The sequence below is a fragment of the Acipenser ruthenus genome, chromosome 21 (genome assembly GCF_902713425.1).
Source record: "Acipenser ruthenus chromosome 21, fAciRut3.2 maternal haplotype, whole genome shotgun sequence".
Taxonomy (NCBI): Eukaryota; Metazoa; Chordata; class Actinopteri; order Acipenseriformes; family Acipenseridae; genus Acipenser; species Acipenser ruthenus.
In genome coordinates, this window is record NC_081209.1 from 11,604,895 (window position 1) to 11,631,359 (window position 26,465).

Consider the following 26,465-nt stretch of genomic DNA (forward strand, 5'->3'; position numbering starts at 1 on the left):
CCCGTTACAATCATGTACCACCTGCATTCATTTGTGCATCATATATTTGGAGTACAATATCCTTTTTAATAGGCAAATGTTGGATCACAATATTGTTCCGTTCCATGTTGAATTGTTCAATTATGCATAACTTTAATATATATATATATATATATTAGGTTACGGTAAAAGTCTGAATATTGGCAAATCTTAAGATTTACTGATAAATGTCGACATTTACCAAGCAAATCGGCAAATGTCCGAAATATGGACGCGATAACGCTTTACCTCGGACATTTACCAGTAAATCTCAAGAATAACCAAGTGGCTTTGCCTAATGACCGAATATCTCGCCTTTGCACATTGTAAGGCTTCAGGAGTCCTGTGTAGCTCCGAGTGCCACAAGAGTCTACCATGCTGAAATAAGTAAGTAAATACATCTATTCAATGCCTATCTGTGGCGACTCATAACCAAAGTGTGATTTCTGTTGAAAAAACGAATGTCCTCAATGATTTAGTTTGGATTTAACATAATGTTATTTTTCGTCAAACTACTATATATTTGGAGTACAATATCGTTCAACATCATTGTGAATGGTTTAATAGGCAAATTTAGCAGAATGTTGGATCACAATATTGTTCAGTTCCATGTGGAATTGTTCAATTGTGCATATCAAGCGCATTAATGATTGTTTTGTTAATGGACAATCTGTATGCAGAAATAAATATATTATTCGACATTTTTTTTTTTGTTAATGGAACATTTGTATGCCGAAATATTGTTTCACATCAATGTTTTTTTTTGTTAACGGAAAATGTGTGCGCAGAAATAAATATATTGTTCTACATTTATGATTATGTTGTTAATCTACAACTTATATGCAGAAATAAATAAATTATTCGATGATATGCATGATTGACCTATACGCTTCTGTAAATCATACGATTAACCGGCAAATGTCTGAAAAGCAATCTATTTCTTCATAATTTTGGACATTTACCAATGCGCTTTGATAAATCATATGATTAACAGGCATATATAAATGTATACATATAATGTCTGAAATTGGTCAATCCTATATATAGGAAAGTGATTAAATTATAACTTTTGTGTCTATAGTTGTGCAGGTCCCGTATTTTTCATGATCTCTGTTTATTAGTGTCCTCGAATTACTTACAACAAAATATATAAAACTTTGCTGTAGTAATATCTAACATTGAATAGGCTGTTAGAACAACAACTATTCGCGAGAAAAGCAACACACACACACACACATATATATATATATATATATATATATATATATATATATATATATATATATATATATATATATATATATATATATATATATAAGCAAAACTCAAAGCATACGAGTGTTAAACTGTACGCCAAGCCGTATACCTCCGATTCCTTGCTGTAATTCGGCAATACAAAAGCACAAAATGTAATTAACTTGTGGTTGTTCCCGTCATTAAAATGAATATACTGTAACACGCATTTGCACACTTCTCTGAATTTGAAACCTGTAATGTCATACTAGTGACCTTAATATTTGAAGACGTATTTGAGATAATGTAGCCTAAATAATCACATGTTACCGTGGATCACTCCAGGAGCTTAAGGTGGCTTAAACACTCAGTGCCGTTATCGTTAAAGTTTGGGTATGAACCTAAAAGTTACTGGTAGCAGAGATAGCATTAAAATTAGAAGGAACATCATGGAATTTATATTAATTGTAAATAGTTGTGACTCTCTTCAGCATATCTAAGAAAAAGGAAAGGACAATTTATTAATTTGATGCAGTTGTTTTTGTTCTGTAGTGTCTTAATATGTTTCTTATTTGTATATATTTGTAAGGACAGGTTTATAAACCATCGTGTTCTCAGTAAGGGATCGTGTGCATAAAGTTAAAACAATCATTAAATATTTAAGAAACGGGGCGAAGACGAGTATGCGGTGCTTTGGGTATTGTTATGTTAAGGGGCTAAAATTGTATTAAGAATTAGTTTTTTGGATTGAAAAAGTGAAGTGTGCATTGTTGTAACAGGGGCTCAAACCTTCGTGAACAGAAAGCCAGATTATTACCCTTCATTGTGCGCTCGAATTTATAACAAGCAAAGCAGCGGAAATGAGAGCTTGGGTCGGCTCTATTCAAAATCCCAGACTCGACTCAAGAGTCTAATAATGACTTTGAAGACAAAGACCGAGCTAAAAGGACCTTGCCTAGCTCTAGACTCAGAACTTGAAATAATGTGCTCCACAGACACACGATTAAACACACACACACACACACACACACACACACACACACACACACACACACTCGTTTGCATTTCTATATTTGTGTGGACTCATCATTGACTCTCACTATATTTTTATTTACAATTTCTAACTCCAGTCAGGCAAAACTCTACACAGGGTAGAAGTCGACAACAAACTAAATATTTTGGCACTTTTATTTTATTTTTTGAAGGCATATTTAGTTCTTAAAAAAAGTGTTTTACAAAGTGGTGACGTCGCTTTTTCAGGAGTTACTATCTTTGTGGGGACATTTTCTCAAATTTTCTCCGCACATTGATAGTAATACAACAGGCGCACACACACACACACACACACACACACACACACACACACAGTGTGCCACTGAAGGAACACCATATGATTATGTATCGGAACCACTGGTTCAGATGGGTTTCTGAATTTGGTTTGGTCACTAATGCATATGTATGTATGTATGTATGGATGTATGTATGTATGTATGTATGTATGTATGTATGTATTTTACATACACTATAATAACTACTGCAACAGCATGAAACGCTAACACTGTTTAAAAAGTTTGCATAAAGTTATTTGTGGTCCAAATTAACATATATGGTACTGGTAACAAATACTGGTAGCAATATTGTCGATTCAAAGACCTTTGTATGTCATGTGACACTGAAGATAATGTTCCTTATTTAAAAACTGTCAGTTCCGATTATTTTATTAAAGCTGAGTCATATATTATAATAAACAACAATAACACCAACAATTATTGTAGAATAATGTTTGACTGTTTTGATGGTTACTGTTTAAAAAAAAAAGTTAGTTTTTGCACAAAATGTATTATGTCAGCTGATTTCTGGGTTCAAACCGACAGTAGGTGTAGCCAACCAGGTAGTCGAGTACATGCTTACGTGCTCCAGGCTTCAGACGCCATGATAAGGTAAGTTCAGCCCCTACAGCGACAGCTCTACTACTGTGCAGTCCTTGCAATCGCCAACCCACAGTTACGGTTAAAATGACAGTTGTGCTGTTTACAGTTTTCAATAAAAGCACCGCGTAGTTGACATTACTTTGCCTTAGACGTGTTCAGAATTCAACCTTCAAAATAGTTACCAATGTCATACTCTGAGTGTTCATTACAATGTGGATGTAAACTGAATACCTTTGACGGATCTTGTCGGTGTATTCTCGTGATTATGCTGTTAAACGGCTTCTTCTCGTGTACATGCATATTTTACTTCTGATGGTATCGCGTCCATGGTATCCTATTGATAATGAGTTCAAGCGGGCTGCGCTTTCTAAATTACTTTTTCTAAACACGGTTTCTTCTGCAATTCCTTCACGTGCTCACCTAAAACCCAGCGCGGCTCCTTCATGAGAGATAGCCATCAGGGCTGCCTTTTTTCAAGCTTTATTCTAGTACATTACACACTTCCCGAGAACACAAACATCCTCGAAGGGGCTCAGGCCGTGTATTTGTTGTTAACAAAGTCCGTGTTTTCTGACCAGGAGCCCCAGAGGATTGTATGCCATTGTTGATTAAGAATTGTTCCCAAAAGATAGACATGAGATAATGAGGGCCCTGTGATAACGCGGGTCTCCTTTGAGTTTTCCCATGGACTGGAGCTGTCGCCAGTTCACAAAACCACAGTGTAACTCTGCACCACGCTACTCACATCAGATTTGTCGCTCACAAAAGCTGAACCGCCACAAATCCCCACTAATAAATCCCCACTAACAAACCAGGACCCAGAGACAAATCATATAATGTTCAATTTTATTCATTTCTCGACTAATTAACTGGAATGCCACCTCCCTCTCTTTACAGTGCCCAATTAATGTGCAATGTATGTCAAAGGTCCGTGGACCAGTCGGCTGCAGTGACCCTTTGTAAAGGCCTGCGCCATGATCTTATTAGGGCATGTCTGTCTTCTTTGTGCAGAAAAGGCTGCTGGCTTTTCATGCTTTGGTCTGTACACTTCAAATGTTTGCTAATAGTATTTTTTTTTGGGGGGGGGGGGGGGGGGGGGGGGGGGGCTGTAGTTTAAATTGAGGTTTTGTCAGCAAACGATGTCGAACGTTAAATAGAACTTGGAATCTCTTGTAATATACTTGCACGCCAGCGTGCACGGGGCTTTTTTACCAGCTTGGAACGCGACCCATAATGATGCACATAGGAGACACACATCCAGAGCACATGAAATAGGATCTTCAGTCAAGGTTTTTTTTCTTTCTATTTTTTTTATATCATTCCTGTGTCTGTTAGCTTAGTACTACTGTGTGAGCAAGACTCATAAAGGGCAACGTTTGAAACAATAACAAATGTGTATTTTAACTTGTAATATGGACGTCCGACGGCTGCTACTACTACAACTACTGCTACTACTACTACTAATAATAATAATAAAATTGTCATGAATATTGTTTTGAATAGAAGAATGGGCCTAGTTATACAGCTGTTCTAAATTTAAAAAAATTGACATTATATATATATATATATATATATATATATATATATATATATATATATATATATAGCTTCCAAATAAATGATTTAAAAAGTTGAATAGACTCGCTCGTTGACTTCCTTGATGTTCGTGTAGAGACAGCAGGGTAATAGAAATTGATTTTATCGAGCGATTTGTAAACGAAGTGAAGCTCCTGCGAGATTAGGTAAAGGTAGTTAGGGCGGTCAAGGAACACAAAAAGACCTATTTCCTTACAACTGTACTGAAACCAAATTGACAGAAAGATAAAAGCAGTAAATGGGATTGACAAAGCACTAAAGTACCACAGAAAATTGCATACATTCCAAACATATCTCTTAATGACCTTGTTCAAAAGCTTACACTGACAGAGGATCACATTTCGTATTTAAATCTACTCCCGAGGAATAATACAATTACCACAGGCGTATTACTACAATAATAATAATAATAATAATAATAATAATAATAATAATAATAATAATAATAATAATAATAATAATAAATGTTTTAATGTTTCGGTACTGTACATATAGGAACATATAGGAACTAATGTAGGGCCTCTCGAATTCTCAGAAGATTCAAATAAATAAAATTAGACTTTTAAGTGTTATATAGGCTACTGAATATTTTACAATGACCAATTTGCAAAGAAACTAAAATTCAGCAAACTTGCACTAATCAAGCGGTCTTGGTATAGAACCAACGATTTAAAATATCTGCACTATATTATCCATGTACTTTAGGGTCACAGATCAACATTTTAACATGGATTTACTTTGCCTTTACCGACTTTGAAACAATAATAATGTAAAGTGGGCTGTATTTCAAATGAATTCCAGAGGAGACAACTCAAGACCGAGGAAGCTTCACTTATACAGACTCGACAAATACCCATGAAACTCGCCCCTCATGTTTGCAGTAAATCCTGCCGTTAATAACAGCCCCTTCCCCTTTCGTGAACTAAACATTTGGAGGATATTGTGGTATACAGGCGCTCTCATATCCATGGAGGAAGGGGGATGTGGACTGGGAAGTGATGCGCATCTCTGACAATATTTATTGGTTTCTAAGACCTCTGTCAAATTTAGCACACACACAAAAAAAAAAGAAATCGCAGAATTGTTGGTATTATTGCACATTTAAACCAGACCCTCCAAGTAATTTACAACATTACTGCCAAACAGGATGAACAGACTTGCAATTTCACTCAGTGTGTGTGTGTGTGTGTTACAACGGGAAACACGGTTTTACAGTAAATCATTAAAACATTAATCTTGCCAAATCTGGGATTTCCCAATTTGGTTGGAACATGACCTGATTGACAATAAGCCTTTGGAGCGCCATCAAGCGACCTGCGAGCAGCTCCGAGTCGCGGGACAGGGTTGACAGGAAAGTGCTGCAGGAGGAAAAATAGGGGAAGAGAGAAAGAATGGCAATCTGTTCTAATACAAGGTGAGCAATTGTGGTGTGTGTGTGTGTGTGTGTGTGTGTGTGTGTGTGTGTGTGTGTGTGTGTGTGTGTGTGTGTGTGTGTGTCGGAAGCTCGAATATGTGAAAGCCAAGTTGTGTGTTTGTTTTCCTCTTTCTTAAAAGGCTTTCTACATCAGTCCAACTAGGTTCACCTAGCGTTCAAACACTCCCCTTCTCATTAAAACCGAAAATCGCTTTATGCACAACATCTGTAACATGAACCAGAATAAATGACAAAACTTCTCCACCGCTTCCTACTTACTTTTCTTTCATGTGGCTGTCTTGTATTTTCCACGTCTTTGTAAAGTTTGGGGGCCTTGTTTGTATTAGGAATGTCATAGCTTTCTTTCTTCTTCTTTTTTCAATGTTAACGTTAAGCATATGTGCCCAAACACAGTTGAAATGACGCGACATAACCTAAACTTTACTTTGCTGACACATGCTTGTTCATTTGTATGATAATGTATTCGTTTGTGTTCGTTATTGTATTGCTTGATAATATTTATGTTCAAATTGTACAACTAATTTTATAAATATACGTGGTAATTTAGCTTATGCATGGATCATATATATATTACAGTAAATATAGCGTTAGAGGACTGTAGAAACATGTATTTAACAATAACGTATGCGCTTAGATTTTAAACCTACTCACGAGCTCCGCCGAATCACTGACTAGTGGTGAAATTAAATCAATAATTGGCGGCTGTGCTTACCTATATAGCTATACTGTATAACATACCGGCACGTTTGACAAATTGTCAAATACATTGACTGACAGAATCTATTTTAATTTCAATAATGTGGATCCCAGCTCCTGCTCTGCCATATTCCAAAACTCGGAGATCACGAACGCTTTAACAAACACACGCAGCTTTTTCAAAACGCCTGTTATTTATCAGCATGTATCACATTTACCAGATATACGTTTTTCTCATGGTTTCCTGCAGCCTGGAATACCTGCTTTTAAAATTACATTATACTTGGAGGAACGCTCTTTTAAGTTCCCTTACACCTGCACAGCGATAGTGGCCTATGTCCATCGGAATTAGCTTAAATGTAAATCTGTTCTTCCACACCAGTGCCTAAATCATCTGTATTCAATCATTTTTCACAACATCCCTGCTGCAAAACGGAGAGGCACGCACCTATTATGCCTGGAACTGCCACCACACTTCTGCTCAAAGCCCTTTGCTCTGGTATTTACCACAAGCACTAGGATGGCCTCAGCTAACAAACTGACACATTTTATTAGGACCCCAGGCACTTGTGTTATATCATCATCCTATAGGCTTCAGATCCATATCTGCTTTATTTATCTTTCTAGTAGCTTAGAAAACATTATACTACAAAATACTGTAAGAATTAGACGCATAGTAGTAAGATTTCAAAAGTGTATTTTATTAATTCTAAAAACATTATTTTTTAATATGGATGTCCTGACACACCAGTGTTCTTTACCTAGTTAAATAAACACAATAATTATTATTATTATTATTATTCAGAAGATACAACAATATTTATACACATGTATTTCAGTTTGAATAAAAATAACGATAACAATAAAACAAAACATATATATATATATATATATATATATATATATATATATATATATATATATATAAAATTTGTTTTATTTTATTATTATCATCATTATTTTTAATCGTCCTCAGCCACAATGCTATAAACCTGACTGTAAATTATACATGACAAAATTATACATTGCCAAACTGAAACAGCGTGGCTTTTGGTCCGATTTTGACAAGGAACTTCCAATACTGTAGTAAACTCCAAATAGGCTTACGCCCTCATAAAGTAAATAGAGTAAGATGTATATAAAATGTACTTCTTATTCATTTAAATAGTTACCGTATTTGGTTACAATTTGCACAGAAAAAAATGTTTTAGTCTGCAAATTATATAGTGGAAGGTGGCTTTTGGTCCGATTTTGACAAGGAACTACCAATGCTGTAGTAATTTATAATGAATTGATGCTCTCTTTAATCCATATGCTTCACTTGATGTGATTTGTTGCTTAAGTTTTACGGGTGACAAGGGGAATGCATTCTATATTTACAATAAGAAATGCAGTTCCTCTGTATGTATTTTGTAAGTTAAAACGCAATGGGTCATATTTGGAACAAATGCAAAGGAAAAGGTCAATCTTCAGGGTTATACAACCATTTCTGCAGCAACAAACTACTCAGGGTTATACTCCAAGCGCGCGCTGTAGCGAAGTTCTTAGTTTATATCGTGCATATGTTTATAGTTTTCTCAGTAATTGTGCCCTTGAATTTTGCTTTACAAAAGAACCCAATAAGTCTGTATGCTACCTAACTGGTGTAGAAAAGTCTTGTGCGAGGTCATGGAGACTTTGTCAGAATACACACGTTTTAATTAAGCATCAAAACTAATAGTAACTTCGGGTTTGTTTAAACATTTTATCTGTCAATTTGCAATACTATTTGGAGATATCAACTTACTTAAAATCAACCCCCCCCCCCCCCCCGAGATAGATAGATAGATAGATAGATAGATAGATAGATAGATAGATAGATAGATAGAGTTTACATATAGAGAGCCAATGTATATATGCATTTACTTCACATAGAACTTCACATAGTTGGTTTGGTTTAGGAAAACACACACACACGCACACGATGTAAGTAAATGGCAACATAGTATGATTAAGTAATACACAATTTGTTATTATTAAATTAAGATTTCATGCAAAAATTGTGTTTTGCGTATTTGGATTTGCTTATTTTAACACATCATTTGTTAGTGTAGCCAATACACAAATAACCCAAAACATTCTGCGATGTAACTCATGTATGAAAGCTTAGTTACTACAGATTGTATGTACTCCAGGATAAAATAATTTAGTGGAGAAAAATAAAACATAATGCAGGGAGCCTCGAAGCAGTGTATCAGAGAGCACAAGGGCAGCTGTCAGTTATTATTATTATTATTATTATTATTATTATTATTATTATTATTATTATTATTATTATTATTATTATTATTATTATTATTGTTTTGTCGCCGTCTAAAACGTATTTTCTAAATGTATTTATTTCACTTATTTTCAATTACACGTGTAAGCACGGCAGATTAAAGAACATTAGTGACATGAAAATGCAGTAAAGTGTGTATCTATTGTAATGGACCCCGAGTGTTTATCCGCGCTGAATGACTTATTTACATATCTCAAGAATTTCCAACTGTCGACTCCACAGTGTGGCAAGAGGGGACACGAGTGCGATAATGCCCATGTTTTGCTGCAAGATCTAACAGCTATTTGAAAACCAATCCAGGATACGTGTACACTCCCAAATAAGGCACTTCACAAAGCACAAACGATACAGTATAAGAAGTACATTCGAAATCGCAAAACAAACTTAGTTTGTGTTAAATCTATGAGCAACACTGTTGTGTAACATGTAAATGAGCTATTACCAATAATGCACTTATTTTTACCTTTTACTGTATAATGCACTGTTTAAATAAACGGTATTTGTGTGTGTGGTTAATGAAATCCAACTCCCAGTCACTAAACTGAAGATCTATTGCCTATATGTGTGTGTGTGTGTGTGTGTGTGTGTGTGTGTGTGAAGAGTTCAGGCATAGTTCCCTAATCAGATTTAGCCTGCTATGTCGGCCTTTTACAATTGCCCCTTTAACAACGCCATATGTAGCCGACTCTCTCATTCTCTCTCACACACGCGCGCGCGCGCGCACGCAGACACACACACACACACACACACGAAGTTTATTTCAGTATGTTACCTGCTCGACTGAGAAGGGAAGACCTCGCCTATGTAAACCTGCAGATTGATGCCCCAGATACAGCCAAAGTGCACAACAAGGACTTCTGTCCTCCTTGGATGCCGCGTCTGCAAGAAACAGAAGAGAACGGGAGGCTGTATTTTATTAACTTTCCCAATAGGAGTCAGAGAAACCGCTTTCTATATACACAGCTTAATAAGAAACAAACACACAAAAGACTCGAGTATTGAATGGAAGTCCTGCCTACAATAGGAAACTCCAAATAGGCTTACGCCTATTTGCTCTTATTGTATTACTTGTATTGTAACACTTTAAATGTATTTGCTTACGATTGTAAGTCGCCCTGGATAAGGGCGTCTGCTAAGAAATAAATAATAATAATAATAATAATAATAATAATAAAATAAAGAGTAAGATGTATATAAAATGTACTTCTTATTCATTTAAATAGTTACCGTATTTGGTTACAATTTGCACAGAAAAAAATGTTTTAGTCTGCAAATTATATAGTGGAAGGTGCCGCTGAACTCAAATTAGTTTTCTTTCCCAAATTCAGAGATATGGTCTGTTACCAAAAAGAAACACACACACACACACACACACACACACACACACACACACGTTAATTGATGAGCTGGTCATCATACGTAAAGTGTTTGATTAGACTTATGGCTAGGCTAAATCTACTGGCGCCAAGCCGATCTGTAGACAATTTTGACAATCTGCTTACAAAAAAAAAGAACGACAGCGACAGTGGCGCTCAGTTACCGTAATCAATAATTCCGAAAGTCCTGTCAAAGGACACGGAATCAGGATCAAGTTTTTATTTCTTATGTAGCAACTGGATTCAAACCCGGGGGCTGTTCAGAAGCTGTGTGTTGCAAAAGAGAGAGAGAGAGAGAAAGAGAGAGAAGGGTGCGCTGTGAGAGGGCTGTTCTGAGATGGGTTTACATGATGCATTGAAAAGCAGAACTACAAAGCACAGAGTCCAACTGTGAGCGAGTTATTTATGAAACGGAATGTGTTTATATTGCATGCATGCACCAAGTGACAGCTTGAGGGGACAGAGGAAATGCAACCGGCGGAGAAATACCGGGCACTGAATGAAGTGTGGACAGCACTGAAGATATTATGAGTGGGGGATGGGGGCGTATGTTCCGCGAGCTGAGCAGCTAGGAGAAAACACTACACACATCCCCTCTTTTCATTCGCTGTCAATATTTTGCACAGTAAGAGGAGATTTGTCATACTTTAACACGCTATTTAACAAACGGTGTTTACCATAACTCGATATGCTTTTGACAAATGACTCGGATTCTTAAATATTGTGCTGCTGATGCGAGTGACAGAAATAAGACAAAAAGCATGCTGAGTATATATTTATGCAGCCGTTTGTAGCAACGTAAAGACTGACTTTACAACTTCATACATGGTCGTATACAGCATTGCTAAGAGAAACATGCCCTTCACGTCTTAGGCTAATCTTTTAAACCCAGGAATCACGGAAATCAATTTGACTAAAATGTTGATCCATACTAATTTAATTTCATAATGAACAGTCTATGCAGCAAAGCTAATACCATTTTCATACAAGAAGTCCAACGCAAGAAGAAACACCCACTGCAATACAGGGCTATTAATACAGAAGACTGTTTGGTCTCTCCTGCATTGGAAGACTGCATAAGTGGGTTCATGTGTTGGGTGCAGTAGACGCGTTCAAACCACAATCGCTCAAATGCATGTTATGGTAATGCTACATATCCTGGTCCCCCATACTTACGGTAGATTTAGAGAATACTACACCCGTTTGGTGTACACTTAAGAATCAAGCTCAACTCCATACCACCTGCATCCCTCAGGTATCATCCAGAAACCAACCCCTCCACTTATCCACTTGTGCGTACAGGGATTTGATGTTCCACCATGGGCTGTTACTCATATAGTTCAAGAGTTCACTTACTATAGGCCCAAATAAATACATAAATATGTCAATAACACGTTGGGATTTGCATAGTTTTCAATCCATCATTTTGAATACATCATGGTTACTGTCAACTGCTATCTCAACTTAAATTAATAATATTTTAGCCTACTTAATATAAGCTAAATATCTGGAAGATAGGCGGTTAGAATTAGAAGTAATGTGAAGTATTTTGTTTCTTCGTTTAAACTATGACGAAAAGAACGCTTATAAATGTATTTGGATGTCTGGTTTGCAATACTGAAATACCAGTACACAACAGTAGAGGGGCAGATGAGAGACAGAAACAATACTACCCTAAATTACATTCTTAAAATGAAAAGATTTCCAATGGAAAAAGTAGCTATCAATCACAAATGTCAAGGCTGCATTTTTACTGCCACCACGGGTCCCTCACAGAACAAACCCTCTAAAAGTTTATATAGTGTATTGACTATTCTCCAAGGGTACCTTAGTTAATTAAGGCTGGTGGTCTCTGAGAAGAAAGGGGTACCGCTGTGTCAACACTGGCTCCTATTTAGTGACACCTTCTGCTAAATTGAAATGTGCTGCAAATAGGGGTGAAAGTTTAAGTAAGAATACGCGTGTAATCGGCAACCGCCAGACCTCACACGTGCAAAAGAGAATATTTACACCAAGCTTGTCAAAGTAAACCAGCCAGGCTCTCTTCTTGCAACTAATTGCTTACTCACTGAAGTAACAGTGCTGGGCAGTAGACAGCCGTGTATCTCTCTCTCTCACAGACACACAGACTTTTGTTAAATGAATTCCATTCATACAACTGTATCTTTAAGCAAAGACTGAAGGAAACAATATCTACCAAGCAACACGTTACAAATTATACACGATCTAACTGTAATACAGATAACAGAATGGCTCCGAATATTAATATCAAATAATATCAAAATGACTGCATATCATTTCTTGTGCAGAGGACGTATTGTATTCTACTCTTTGGTTGACACATTTCAGTGATCGCTGTGCCAGCTGATTAGTATGTAATGGGTTCTATTCTATTTTCTCAAAACTTTTTATTTGCCTTTTAAAAACTCCAGGAAAAAAAAAATGCCGGCTAGGGTATGCCGGTCTCTTTCTACACACACAAAACCCCGCTATCGCTTTCCGGCCTCGGTCGACAGGCTAACAGATAGCTGGTTGAAGTGGGCCAATCTTTAAGCAAGATGTCTGACCGTCGAGTGCTGTTGTTTACTTGCAAATTAATCATCCAATGCACAGTCGGCGCCAGTGTAGATTTATCACTTACATGAAGCGGCCGGGGGGAGACAAAGAGAGTTCACACCTTCCTGCGTTTGATCCCAGATTAGTGCAGCCTCCCTCATAACATGATTCTCCGGGGATTTTAGCTGGGAGGTCACTTATAATTGGCGGAAGTTTGTACACCATTAACAGAACGTTAAATTAAAATAATTAATAGGCAAGATTTTGTTTTTGTTGATTAGCCTTCCTGTAGCAAGCCATTTGTTAAAACACACACACACACATATATATATATATATATATATATATATATATATATATATATATATATATATATATATATATATATATATATATATATATATATATATATAACAAACTAGAGTATTGCATAAAATCCACACGGGAATATTAATTCAACAGTTGAAGGATGTGTAACAGACACACAAATTGGGTGTGCCATAGAGTTAAATTATTAAAGCAACCATACTACCATACTGTTAAAGTAGGACACACATATTAAATATACCAGCTGCATGGAAAACGACCAGGTGTTGCTAGAAAGAATGATGATGATGATGGATTATTATTATTATTATTATTATTATTAATATATTTTAGAGAACGCATCCTTTATGTTCGCTCTCTCCTTTTTTGGCACAAGGATTCAGCCAAGTGAATTACAGACCCCCCAAAAATCACTTTCTGTCCTAAAAGGGGATGAATATAATCGGCATTAGAGCTCCATTTAGCCCTATAGCACAATATCCAGCACCGCTCCCCCTCCCAAGATCGCAGAACTGATATTTTGGTGAATGGAAAGTGATACTAGACGCTGGTAACTAAATGGACGTCACCGGGCTGGCGCCAAGCGCTCTAAATATGTGCGTCAAAAACGCAATGCTAGAAGAGCTAATCACTTTACATGTTCCGCTCCTATGTTCATTCATTTATCCCTGATGTGATTGCTTTTCTTGTTCTTTATATCTCCCTTGCTCCCCCTATCTCACTCTCCCTGTTTTAAGCCGCTTCAGCGAGGCACAGAAACAAGTGCTTTTCTATACTCAGAGGCTGCAAGGCACCAACAGCAGTCAAACAGGCGCCATGTCCTGATAATTAAATCACCTCGTTAAATTAGGTTCCCCTCTCTCAACCCCCTCCCTCCCATTTCTATCTCTCTCTCTCGCTGTTGCTCCACCGCTGGGGCCACGACCCCACACAAAAGATGGCAATCATTGGACATTTCACGGTTTGTCTTACACGTTATACACAGATCACTCCTCAGATAGGAGGGAAGAATAACATAAATGCGATCCCTATAGATATAGCCATTCCGGATTGGAGAATTAGAGGTAAGTGGAGGTGAATTTAGGAGAAACACACACATATGAGCAGGAACCGAAGACAGTCTTAGAAATCAAAAACAGAAAGGCTTTAAAAAAAAAAAAAACATGAAAACGTTTTCTTTTAAAATCTGTAATCCCTGTAAAAAGTAACATATAATGTTATGATTCTTGCCCTTCACTTCGTGTTCCTTAATTAATAATTGCACATTTAACTATATAGTCAACTTAATATAAAGAAATAATTTACATATCTGTGCAGCTGGGTCTATCTAACATGCAGCTCACAAACAGCAGTATAAATGCATAGCACATGCTTGACACTGGGACTGCATACTCGAAATGAAGAGCAGCTCAAGAGCTGCGCACACAGATAGAGGTCTTCTCGGCGATTTCCTGTGGATGCAGCCACCTAGAGGAGGCTGCGCTTCCGTGCTGGTTCGACCCTCCCTCCCTAATTATGTTGACATATTCACACGGCATGGAGTAATAGTGATGCTTAGCTGTAACGTTACAGTTTCCGACACCTTCTTTTTATAACTCAGCTCTGTCCCCTCCACTCGACCTGTCAAAACCACGCCTATGGAGCAACACAATTGGTCCGAAAGCGTCAAATAGCCAATCAACAGGGCTCTGGTCCTTGCAACACACAACACATCCATAGAATCCGGAGTCCAGAGCGCACACAAGCGCAGGGAAAATCTTAGTGTTGAGGTTTCGCCTTCTCTCTCTCCTTTCACTGGAGACTGACTCTCTCTTCTTTATTCGTGTGCAGGGAAAGATACGAATTGTTCTACATAAGCGACGCATCTCAAAAGATCTACTGCTGCAAACATTTTGCTGCAAGAGATAAAAAAAGCATACCCTTTTTCTAAGGAAAAAATGCCGAACTAAAGTCCTCTGACTTCCCTGCACGCACATTCTTGACATATATATTGGCCATGCGACAAGACAAAAAGTAACCGTATTTAACTTAGAGAAAAACGGACGCTTTCATTGCACAACGCCGAAGAGAGAACGGGATCACATTTCTCATTTTGATTTTCTGATTTTTTGGATAAACAAATATAAATAATAATAAAAAAAAGATTCCTTACCTTGCCAGCTGATAGTCTTACTGGGATAAGTCTTGGGTTTGACACTTGCAAGACTTAAAACTTTTTTTCCTTGGTGAAAGAAAATGTGCTGCTAAAGGAGGCATTGATCGAATAAAACCACACACAAAATAAGCAACATCTGGAGCTTCGTTGGTGGAGTGGATGAATTTACCGATGATAGATCCAGTTTTTCCAGGAACGAGTATGGCATATCATCCATTTTTATCTCACCGGGCGCCGGACTTTGCAATGAGTGCTATGCTGGGGCACCAGCATTCCTTTTTCCCGGCCCTTGCGTTGCCCCCGAACGGTGCTGCGGCGCTCTCCCTCCCGGGAGCCCTGGGCAAGCCCATTATGGATCAGCTGGTTGGCGTTGCGGAGACCGGCCTGCACTTCTCTTCTCTGGGTCACCAGGCTGCTGCCGCCCATCTCAGGCCTCTGAAAACCCTGGAGCCAGAAGAAGAGGTTGAAGATGACCCCAAAGTCCACCTGGAATCTAAGGAGCTTTGGGAGCAGTTTCACAAGCGCGGTACTGAAATGGTTATCACAAAATCAGGAAGGTAAGACTCTCCTTTTAACTTCAGATCCGTGTGAACCCCACACTCCAGATACGACTAAACACTTTTATTTCCAAGTTTCTGAATTTGTCAACTGAATGCTACTCCATGGCCTATATTTGAATAATAAATACATATTACATAATTCTGGATTTGCGTTAAATGGCTTCGTGAAAATATAAAATAAACACAATAATAATAATAATAATAATAATAATAATAATAATAATAATAATAATAATAATAATCCTAGGTGCAAACCCGAACTGTAAATTATTTCAATGGCACCTTCCTTAGTCACATTTTAACTTGCACTTCTTTTTTATGGCACCAATTGGTGATTATAAAACCATAAAGTGGAGTCTACAGCAATCTGAACCGAGGTTAACAAAATCACCTGATTACTTTATCAGGTAACTCTTATCCGTTGGTGTTAATTGTGGTCAAAGTTTGTACGGCCTTTTTTTTCAACGTGAAACATGATAATGATCAACACAATGAATATATATATATATATATATATATATATATATATATATATATATATATATATATATATATATATATATATATATATATATATATAATTTTCAACTCTCCACCCCGTAGCCGGTTAAAATAATCCTGTAATAGTTTGATGTGTGTGCTGTGCTGTGTCCATGTTCATCTTTCTCAGGTATTTCAGATTTTTTGGCTTGCCTTCATGTGTTCTCTTTTAAACGAAGGTTTCTTTACGCCACCAGTCTGATACAAGAAATAGCACATTTGTGGTATGCTGTTGCAGTCCAGAGAACACTTGCACAATGCTACAGAATGTTGTTCTAAACCATTAGACTATCATCTATACTGTGGCATTATTCAAATATATAAATCATACATGAATCTCATTTTATAGGTCGTTAAATGTAATCTGTAAAGATTAAGCCAATGTTCCCCCACTGAATTAACGTTTATTATTATTATTATTATTATTATTATTATTATTATTATTATTATTATTATTATTATTATTATTATTATGTATTTTAATAAATATTAACTTTGTTTATCTCAGTATACTTTAGGAATTTCGTCATGTTTCGTAGAAATTAAACTGCTCTTTGTTAATTTTACATTGTATTTACAAATATTCAAATGTAATACAACCTTAACTCAGTTACTTAATTATTAAAATGTAAAAAATAAAAATAATATCATAACATATTGTGCAGGACCAACTTAATTAAAGCCTATGTGTTACCTTACCTGAGAAATCTGTCTATTCTATTTAATGTCATCTATTTATTTTCTCTTTTTTTAGGCGAATGTTCCCTCCGTTTAAAGTGAGGTGCACTGGTTTGGATAAAAAAGCCAAGTATATTTTGTTGATGGATATCGTTGCGGCCGACGACTGCAGGTACAAATTCCACAACTCTCGCTGGATGGTAGCCGGCAAGGCTGATCCTGAAATGCCCAAGCGAATGTACATTCACCCGGACAGCCCGGCCACTGGAGAGCAATGGATGTCCAAGGTTGTCAATTTTCACAAACTTAAACTGACAAACAACATCTCCGATAAACATGGATTTGTAAGTGCAATTAAAATGTCTATTTATAAAATGTATATTTAAAAATATATATATATATATATATATATATATATATATATATATATATATATGAGTTTGGGTACGTAGTATTAAACTTTAAAAATGCATACTATGTAATTTATGTTTCGCAATGAAAATCTGTGCTATATATATATATATATATATATATATATATATATATATATATATATATATATATATATATATATATATATATATATATATATATATATATTAATAAGGTAGTTTGGAAAATAACCTTATGCATCACAATGAACCGCTTGGTATTCATTTGTATGTGTTCATTCATTAATCTATTTTTTTGTCATTTCTGGAAGTTACGAAAGACCCGCAATTCTAACATTGACACGTGCAGCTGTAAAAGAGATTTAAATTAAAATAGATTGATCAAATTTGGACATATTAAAAACACGTTAACCAGACATAAAAACACTGCCTGAAAAGTGGGTTAGTTTACAGTAGCTTTATCAAATAGGCCAGACTATATTGAAACATAATAGAGCATCATCACGATCCATAGATCGTCTATATTAAGTGATACGGACACTTCAAATAGAAAGAGAAATATTGTGTTTTCTAATGAAGACGATATTGATAGGCCCTCGCCATTCAAAATTCCACTATAGAGAATCTGGGTAAATACATGTTCTTAAATAATATCTTAACACGCTGTGGTGAAATTGTAGAAAGGGCGTATATGTATGCGTGTATACATATGTAATAGAATAAAACATAATCTTCATAATGTTTTTGGCGTGTTTCGATGTAGTTTAGCTGGTAATTCAGGAGGAAGTTTCTGTGTGTGTATGGTGTGTGTGCACGTGCGGGTGTGTGTTTCGTTTTTAAACCCACAATTGTTTCCTGCTTGCAGACGATTCTGAACTCCATGCACAAATACCAGCCCAGGTTTCACGTCGTGAGGGCCAACGATATTTTAAAGCTTCCGTACAGTACTTTTCGGACTTATGTATTCCCAGAAACCGACTTCATCGCCGTGACTGCATACCAGAACGATAAGGTAAGAGGATTATCAGACTGTGTGTGTTTCTTTATTTTAATAGCGGGTGGTTTTAATGCATGTCTTGTTTGTTGCTTGTGCCTCGTATTTGGGAGTCTGCTTGTGTGCAGTGTGGAAGCACAACGACCGTGCCCCTTACACACACATTAACTTTAATATTATTTATGGTTCTTTTAAAGGATCCAGCAGATGTGAAATCTGGGCTAGTAACGAGACATTTTGTGCACTGGCCTTTATTGCTGAGCGGATTACCTTATCGTTTTGCCTATTATTATTTATTTCTTAGCAGACGCCCTTATCCAGGGCATGCATTGCGCAACATCAAACCGGTTACAGTAACTGCCCTACAGTCCCATACATTAGGAATAATGGAAGACAGCACAAATAAATAAATAAATGAAAGAAAAAAACGCCCTGATACAACCATACATACATCTTCACATGCGCTTCACTTAGTCTACGCAGTTTGTGTTTTCAAATTGATAATGTGATACACACAGTTCATTTTCTCTCTAGACTAAATTGTTATTGGATATTGTTTGTATTTTAATTGTATTAAGGTGATAATTGTAGAAGGTGTGTGTGTGTGCTTATTGGGTCATATTTGATCTATAGTCTTTACCACATAAAAAAAAACTAAGTCTAAGCGGTTTGCTGTAAATGGTTTTGATATATGCATCATTTTGGATTTCCACCTGGTTTGGCTGGACAACAGTTTTTTAACCCTCTGAGTGCTACGCACCCGTTTCTCTTGCACCCAAGTCAGTTTATCTGTCAACATGACAGATAATTATTACACGTGCTTATTTTCAAGTAAAGTATTTTGACATGCACGGAGGCAGGTGCAAATAAATGCACACGCACAAATAATAATGAATGCATTCTCTGATGTATTGCTTTAATAAATAAGGCAAGGTTTTGAAGTGTGTGCCGTTGCAGTGCGATGACACAGTTCCTGGGATTACCGTGTAAATTACACAGCCATTTTATATATCTTAAAAGCACTCAGCCCGTGCTCGATGCTCATTTTCATAATCATTTACCATATTCTAATTTAGAGGCCATAATTGGGTCAAGATGTGATTAAAAACGAGAAACCCAATGTGTTTACTTAACTGTCTCTAATAGACGATCTGGAGTACATTTTGTTATCCAAATGCGTGCAAGGGTCATGAATGTTTACTTTTCCAGTAAACTAATATAGCAGCAAAATGTTAGGTCTGTCTGCAAAGCACAGGAAGGAACAGATTGATATGCTTCAACAGTCTGTGAGTGCTCTTTGAACTTAATAGACAAAAAATAGGTTAAACATGGGTCATTTATTTAAAGCACACACACAAAAAAAAATCCAAAAGACGATCGATTAACCAAATTTGGATATATTAAAAAACATGCTAACCAAATTAACATGAGACTTAAAACACTGCCTCAAAAATGTGTTAGTTTACAGTAGCTTTGCCAAATAGACCAGACTATACAGAAACACCGTCGATAAATGTTATACCTAGTATAGGGTTATATAACACATACTATACATTACTATACAGTGTATAGTGTTTTAGAATTACATTGCAATTGTTTTAATAATGTTGTTGTAATAAATTAAGAAATACATCCAAAACACAAACTAGCCCTAAACTTCAAAAATAACATCAGGAACTGTACGATTTTTTGTTGACTTTATTTTGGTAAAAACATATATATATATATATTTTTGATTACCACAATGATCTGCAAGTCGATGAAACACATAACCCTATCTGAAAACGTCAAAGCGGCAGCTACAGCAAGCTAAGAAATATGCAGTGTGGGTATCGGGTCACGTTCTCACTGTATAGGAAGTTTACCACTTTACTTAAGGAAAGCAGTAGTGAGCATCTCACCAACATATTAGTATCATTATACTTGTTAATTGCATTGAAAAATAAAACGACGGCTTCCTAGGAATGCATAAAGAGCAGTTCTCCCAGTTGATACAGCCCATGCATGCAATACACACTTCGAAGCAGTACAAATCTTTACAATTATGTTATTGTACTCCATTTTTCCCCCCAGATAACTCAATTAAAAATTGACCACAATCCCTTTGCCAAGGGTTTTCGTGACACGGGCAACGGCAGAAGGGAGAAGAGGTAAGCTTGAGCCATAAATAAATAACACATCACACAGTAAACCATATTCCTGTTATAACATGTGAACTGTTTGCATGTACACAGAACGCTTTGACTTTAACACTAAGGCCAAATGTGCGTTGAAACGTGATACTGATCATTTCTATAATGACTTCAGTTACCCCAGTTATTATACAAGAGACTGATAAAAAACAAATAAATAAAAAATAAAAAATCAACCCAACTAAACGTGGAACTCAATAAGTAATATTATAATCGAGTCTTGAAGCTATAAGTAAATAAGTTCTATTTTTTGTGCATTTTGTTTTTTTACAATCCATATTGAGGTTACAATAAAGTCTCTCGCTGTTCCGTAGACTTATAATTGTCTGTTTTAATTATATATATATATATATATATATATATATATATATATATATATATATATATATATATATATATATATATATATATATACACACACACACACACACATTTGAACAAATGTTATTTGACTAAACAGGAAACAGTTGGCCTTGCAGTCCATGAGATCCTATGAGGAGCACCAGAAAAAAGACAATGTGACATCGGACGAGTCCTCCAGCGAGCAAGCGACCTTCAAATGCTTTGGTCAGGCCTTGTCCCCGGCTGTGTCGACTCTGAAAGGTTAGCTACTGTTTACCGCTATGCATACAGGCTGAGTTTGTTTACAATGTGAATCTAAAGTCTGTGGAAGCTTTGTAATTCTTAAAGGGAATAAAAGAAAAGGGCTGTGTAGATCTTTATCATGTATCCCTGAAATCGGCTCAGGGATGCGTCTTTATTTCCACTTGTCCGTATGTGATACTCTTGGCAAAGTCAACGAATTAGCTTGAGATAACGCACAGCAAGGCTGAAAGGGAAACGAGCATCTCTGCGTGGTCAAAGAACTTTGTATTTTAACCACCAAATGTCTTGTTAGCAACAACCTTCCTGAAATCATTATTTTTTAGAATACATTTTAGACAGATACCTACCCAAATCTCTTAATAAGACATTTTATGGTTCTTTGCAATCTCAATTCCCTCACTTGCAATAGGCTTTGCGTGATATGCATAATACACTCCATGTTTTATGTACAGTCTACTACTACTACTACTACTACTACTACTACTACTACTACTACTAATAATAATAATAATAATAATGTTTTATCTGCAACATATAAATGTTTTATTATTTTCGTCTGGTCTAATGTGCATACACATAGCTATTACATTGTATTTACTGTTCTATTTTATGTGGCATTCTGTCAAATAAAACAACACAATGCAACAGTAATTATGCAACATATTTTTAGGACCTTGTTTATATGTTTTGTAGATTGTGGTTACACTTGTGTTTTTGTGCACCTAAAGACTATTCTCAAATATTATAAATAAACAAACAAACACTACGATGCGTTTTAAATCTGTTACATCCGATTTAATTCTTAAACATTTTTCAGTGCAGACTTTTTCTGATATACTTGTTTCAGGCATGTAATTTCTCCTTCATATGTAACTTATTGAACTCGTGGGTTCCATGCTGGTGTTTCTACTAACAGTAATTAAGTCCAGCTGTATATAGGCAGGGCTAGATTTTTTAAAGCATTTAATCTAATCTTCAATTAAACATTCTAAAGGATCAAATCCCTTGTTAACCCAGAAAGAACAACTTGAGTATTATACTATATATTGGATCATTGGTTTCTTGGTTCTGATTTGATGAGATCCTATGCGTTACTTGAACATGCCCCTCAAACTTCTTTTTTTCCTGGCAGACCTCTGTCCCAGTGATTTAGACAGTGACAACGAAAGCAAAGATGGGCACCAACCGGAGAGAAAGGACTCCAGTAAGATCTCCACTACAACTAATGAGGACTCGAGGGATGAGAAAGAGAGCCCGTCCAAAAAACACTTATTTACCGCTAATGACCCTGTGAGCAGGGGTCGAGAGGAGCCCCTGAGGAGTGAACGGAGCCCCGCAGACTCCAGACAGAGCCCCGCCACCATCACCTCGAGCACGACAGGGATGCCGGGCAGGCAGGACATTAAAAGCCCTATCCTTGACCCTCCTAAAGTGGACGAGTGCAGGCCACCGAACAAGGAAACGTACGTGCCCTTGACGGTTCAAACAGACAGCAGTGCTCACTTGAACCAGGGACACATGCATCATTTTGGATTTCCACCTGGTTTGGCTGGACAACAGTTTTTTAACCCTCTGAGTGCTACGCACCCGTTTCTCTTGCACCCAAGTCAGTTTAACATGGGCGGCGCATTTTCTAACATGGCTGCTGCGGGCATGGGCCCCTTGTTGGCAGCTGTTTCGTCAGCGGGTGTTAGCACAATGGAGACCGCTAGCATCGCCTCCTCAGCCCAAGGACTGACTGCCACCTCTTCACTCCCCTTCCACTTACAGCAGCACGTACTGGCTTCACAGGTAAGACACGCTAAGGAAGTGGTACTACGTATTATTATTAATGTCCAAATTGGGGTTGGTTCTCTGAGATCATCTTAATCTTAAGAAGACTTCCTATGTAAAACCAGAAAATACATACAGTACATTAACTCAAGTAAATTAAACTACAATTCTTTTTTTTTTTTATTCCAGTTCAGAAGCAACAAATTATCCTTATAATACACAACTGCAGATGTCCAAATGTCTGGTATAAATACCGTTTAATTTCAAGCTGTTTTATTGTTATTAATATGCAATACATTTTGGTCGAGAATAAGGACAATCTGATATTCCTAAACTAATATAGGCACTATAAATTATGATATAATCTCAAGACCACACTTCAGCTTCATTGTCAATACTATATACAAAAGTAGATATCACTTTATATATCACAACAAGATATAGGGAGGGGACTGGCTGGGTAACATACCTGTTGAAAAAATCTAATACTGTCAACACCCCAAAAAGACGGCAGGACTCGTGCAGCTCTGCGCTGTCGAGCAGCTTCCAACTCCACATTGCTTATTAAGTTACAGGCGATTCCCCTATGGGCCTCTCAGAATGATATGCAATCGAGAAAAATGTTCACCCTGGTTTTGATTGTACAGCTCTTGTCAAAAGTCTTGCATCACTCTGTAGAATTAACTAATTTTGCTTCATAAAGTCGAACGGAATCTGAATGATGTTACGTTAACATAGCATATTGAAATACACAACGCTTGCAGTTTTCTATATTCTTAACAAAAAACTGACAAACGTTCAAAAATATATATTATGTCTCAATCCTGTAATTCTAGGGGATTCAAAACTTTTGTCCATTGCTGTTGAACTAGGAAGTTGGTGAATACAAAGTTGCTTGTTATCTATGTGAACTAGTTTAACAAGCCTCCTTTATTTGCAGGGTCTGGCAATGTCACCATTCGGGAGCCTTTTCCCTTATCCGTACACCTACATGGCAGCAGCTGCAGCTGCCTCGGCCTCTTCAGCAGCGTCGTCCTCTGTGCATCGCCACCCTTTTCTGAACGCAGTGCGCCCCCGTCTCCGGTACAGCCCTTACTCCATCCCCATGGGTCTGCCGGACAGCAGCACCCTCCTTACCACGGCACTACACACTATGGCCAACAGCGCAGGAGAGCCCAAGCCGAGCAACATGGCAACCAGTCCGGTCTCTGCAGCTATGGACTCGGCCTCCGAGGTCAACAGCAGGTCCTCCACTATATCTTTAGGATCGGTCTCCCTTTCTCCAAAAATGTGCTCAGAAAAGGAGTCGACCAACGAACTGCAAAACATCCAACGCTTGGTCAGCGGACTTGACTCTAAACAGGACAGATCAAGAAGCGGGTCTCCGTAGGGAGGGGGGAGGGGAGGGGAGAGGGGGGGGGGGGGGGGGGGGGGGAATCACTGAAAGATAACTAACTAATTAAAAGGAGTTCCGTCTCCAGGTAAGGCGGGTTTGGTTTTTGCAGATCTATCAAACCAATCTTTTCAATGCACTTTGTTTAAAATAAATAAGTACATAAATAAATAAATAAATAAATACTAAAAAAAAAAAAAAAAAAAAAAAATCTCTCCGGCTACTTTGAACATCTACGTAATTCATTGATTTCTGTATTTTGAATACCACAGCAGTATTGGAGAGGCTGGAGAGATTGTACGAATAACAAAAATAGAACGTTGCTGCTACGCCATCTCCTCCAGTGTTTCTGTGACTTACAAGTTATATTTTTCAGGTGCTGGCTAAGAAATAAAAAATAATAATAGAAAAAAGAGAGATAGTTTGTAAAACTATCCCTGGTTAAGCGTGTAGTAAGGTATACTAATAATATATATATATATATATATATATATATATATATATATATATATATATATATATATAGTATACCTTAACATATAATAGTGTGATGATGTCTGAAAAAAGTAAAGACTTTGCATGTCCTTACGTCAAGGTTTCCTTTTGATTTCTCTTTTGATTATTTTAAGCACCAAGATTAAGAGTAGCAGCAATACTTACACTGCAGAATTATATATATATATATATATATATATATATATATATATATATATATATATTAAGGAATAGATAACCTAGCCCCTTATTGAAAAATTACATATTCAAAAATGGAAATACGTTTTTCGGGAGAAGCCTTTGAACTTGAACAGCGTTAACTTGTATTCAGTTTTTTTTTTTCCTAACACAAACTGTCCATAATTAAAAACAATTCTGTGTCAATTATTTTAGATTTTTTTGTCTTTAACAACAATAAAATAATAATTAAAAAAATGAAAATAAAAAGAAAAGGAACCTTGGACTATAAGCAAGAAAATATTTATGTAATTATTTGACATTGCGTGTAAATATATCGAATTAGAGTACTTGAGATTTTATGTTTAATTTATTGATGTTGTAAATATATGTGTAAATAAAGGTCGTTTATTCGTTTAAGTTGTCTACATTTCAAACTTTAAAACGATTTCATAATGGGAAATATGTGTGCTCAAATACGGTGGGAGCACAACCGCCCTCACGCAGTGTGTAGTTCTAATAATTGCAAAGGAAATGACGTGCCATTGTAGCTTTGTATCAGTGTTAAAAGTTCTACTGTCTGCTCCAAATAATAGAGAGACAAGCTCGCCCGTGGCTTGAAAATACGATGAAGATTGCTTTCCTTGTTACTCTTTTCTCCTATTTTTTGTGTGTCAAAAGCTGAATGGATTTTTCATTTAATGCAGCTTGAAAGTAAAAGTGCCGAAAGTTATTAAAATATGAAGGTTTACTTTGTGTTTAAAAAAGTGTTCATGGCTTCTTGTATGGACTTTTTTTATGTTTCTTGAAAGTTTCAATAAAATATTGAAATGCACTGTGATTTTCATTAAACTTTATTTATTTATTTATTTATTTATTTATTTATTTATTTTTTAAGAAACAATAATAATAATAATAATAAAAAAATGTTTGAAAAAAAAGAGCCAGTTATTGATGCTTATAAAAAGGCTTGGATAAATTAAACGCCGTGATTGGCTGAACACGACCGTGCAGTTAAAATT

At 36.5% G+C, this 26,465-nt stretch overlaps 1 protein-coding gene across 1 annotated transcript; it reads left to right on the forward strand.

The window, feature by feature from the left end:
- Positions 1 to 15,062: 15,062 nt before the first annotated feature.
- LOC117427874 (T-box transcription factor TBX3) lies at positions 15,063 to 24,774 on the forward strand. The gene is made up of 7 exons (XM_034046229.3): positions 15,063 to 16,200; positions 17,498 to 17,765; positions 18,679 to 18,825; positions 20,881 to 20,957; positions 21,460 to 21,602; positions 22,738 to 23,396; positions 24,319 to 24,774. The coding sequence occupies exons 1-7, from the start codon at positions 15,803 to 15,805 to the stop codon at positions 24,766 to 24,768; spliced, it is 2,142 nt and encodes a 713-aa protein (XP_033902120.1). The 5' UTR covers positions 15,063 to 15,802; the 3' UTR covers positions 24,769 to 24,774.
- The last annotated feature ends 1,691 nt before the right edge of the window (positions 24,775 to 26,465 follow it).

Coding starts and splice junctions, on each gene's coding strand:
- LOC117427874 (XM_034046229.3), top strand. CDS start 15,803: ATGAATTTACCGATGATAGATCCAGTTTTTCCAGGAACGAGTATGGCA. Junction 18,826..20,880: donor CTGCATACCAGAACGATAAG/GTAAGAGGATTA, acceptor TTTTCCCCCCAG/ATAACTCAATTAAAAATTGA. Junction 20,958..21,459: donor AACGGCAGAAGGGAGAAGAG/GTAAGCTTGAGC, acceptor TTGACTAAACAG/GAAACAGTTGGCCTTGCAGT.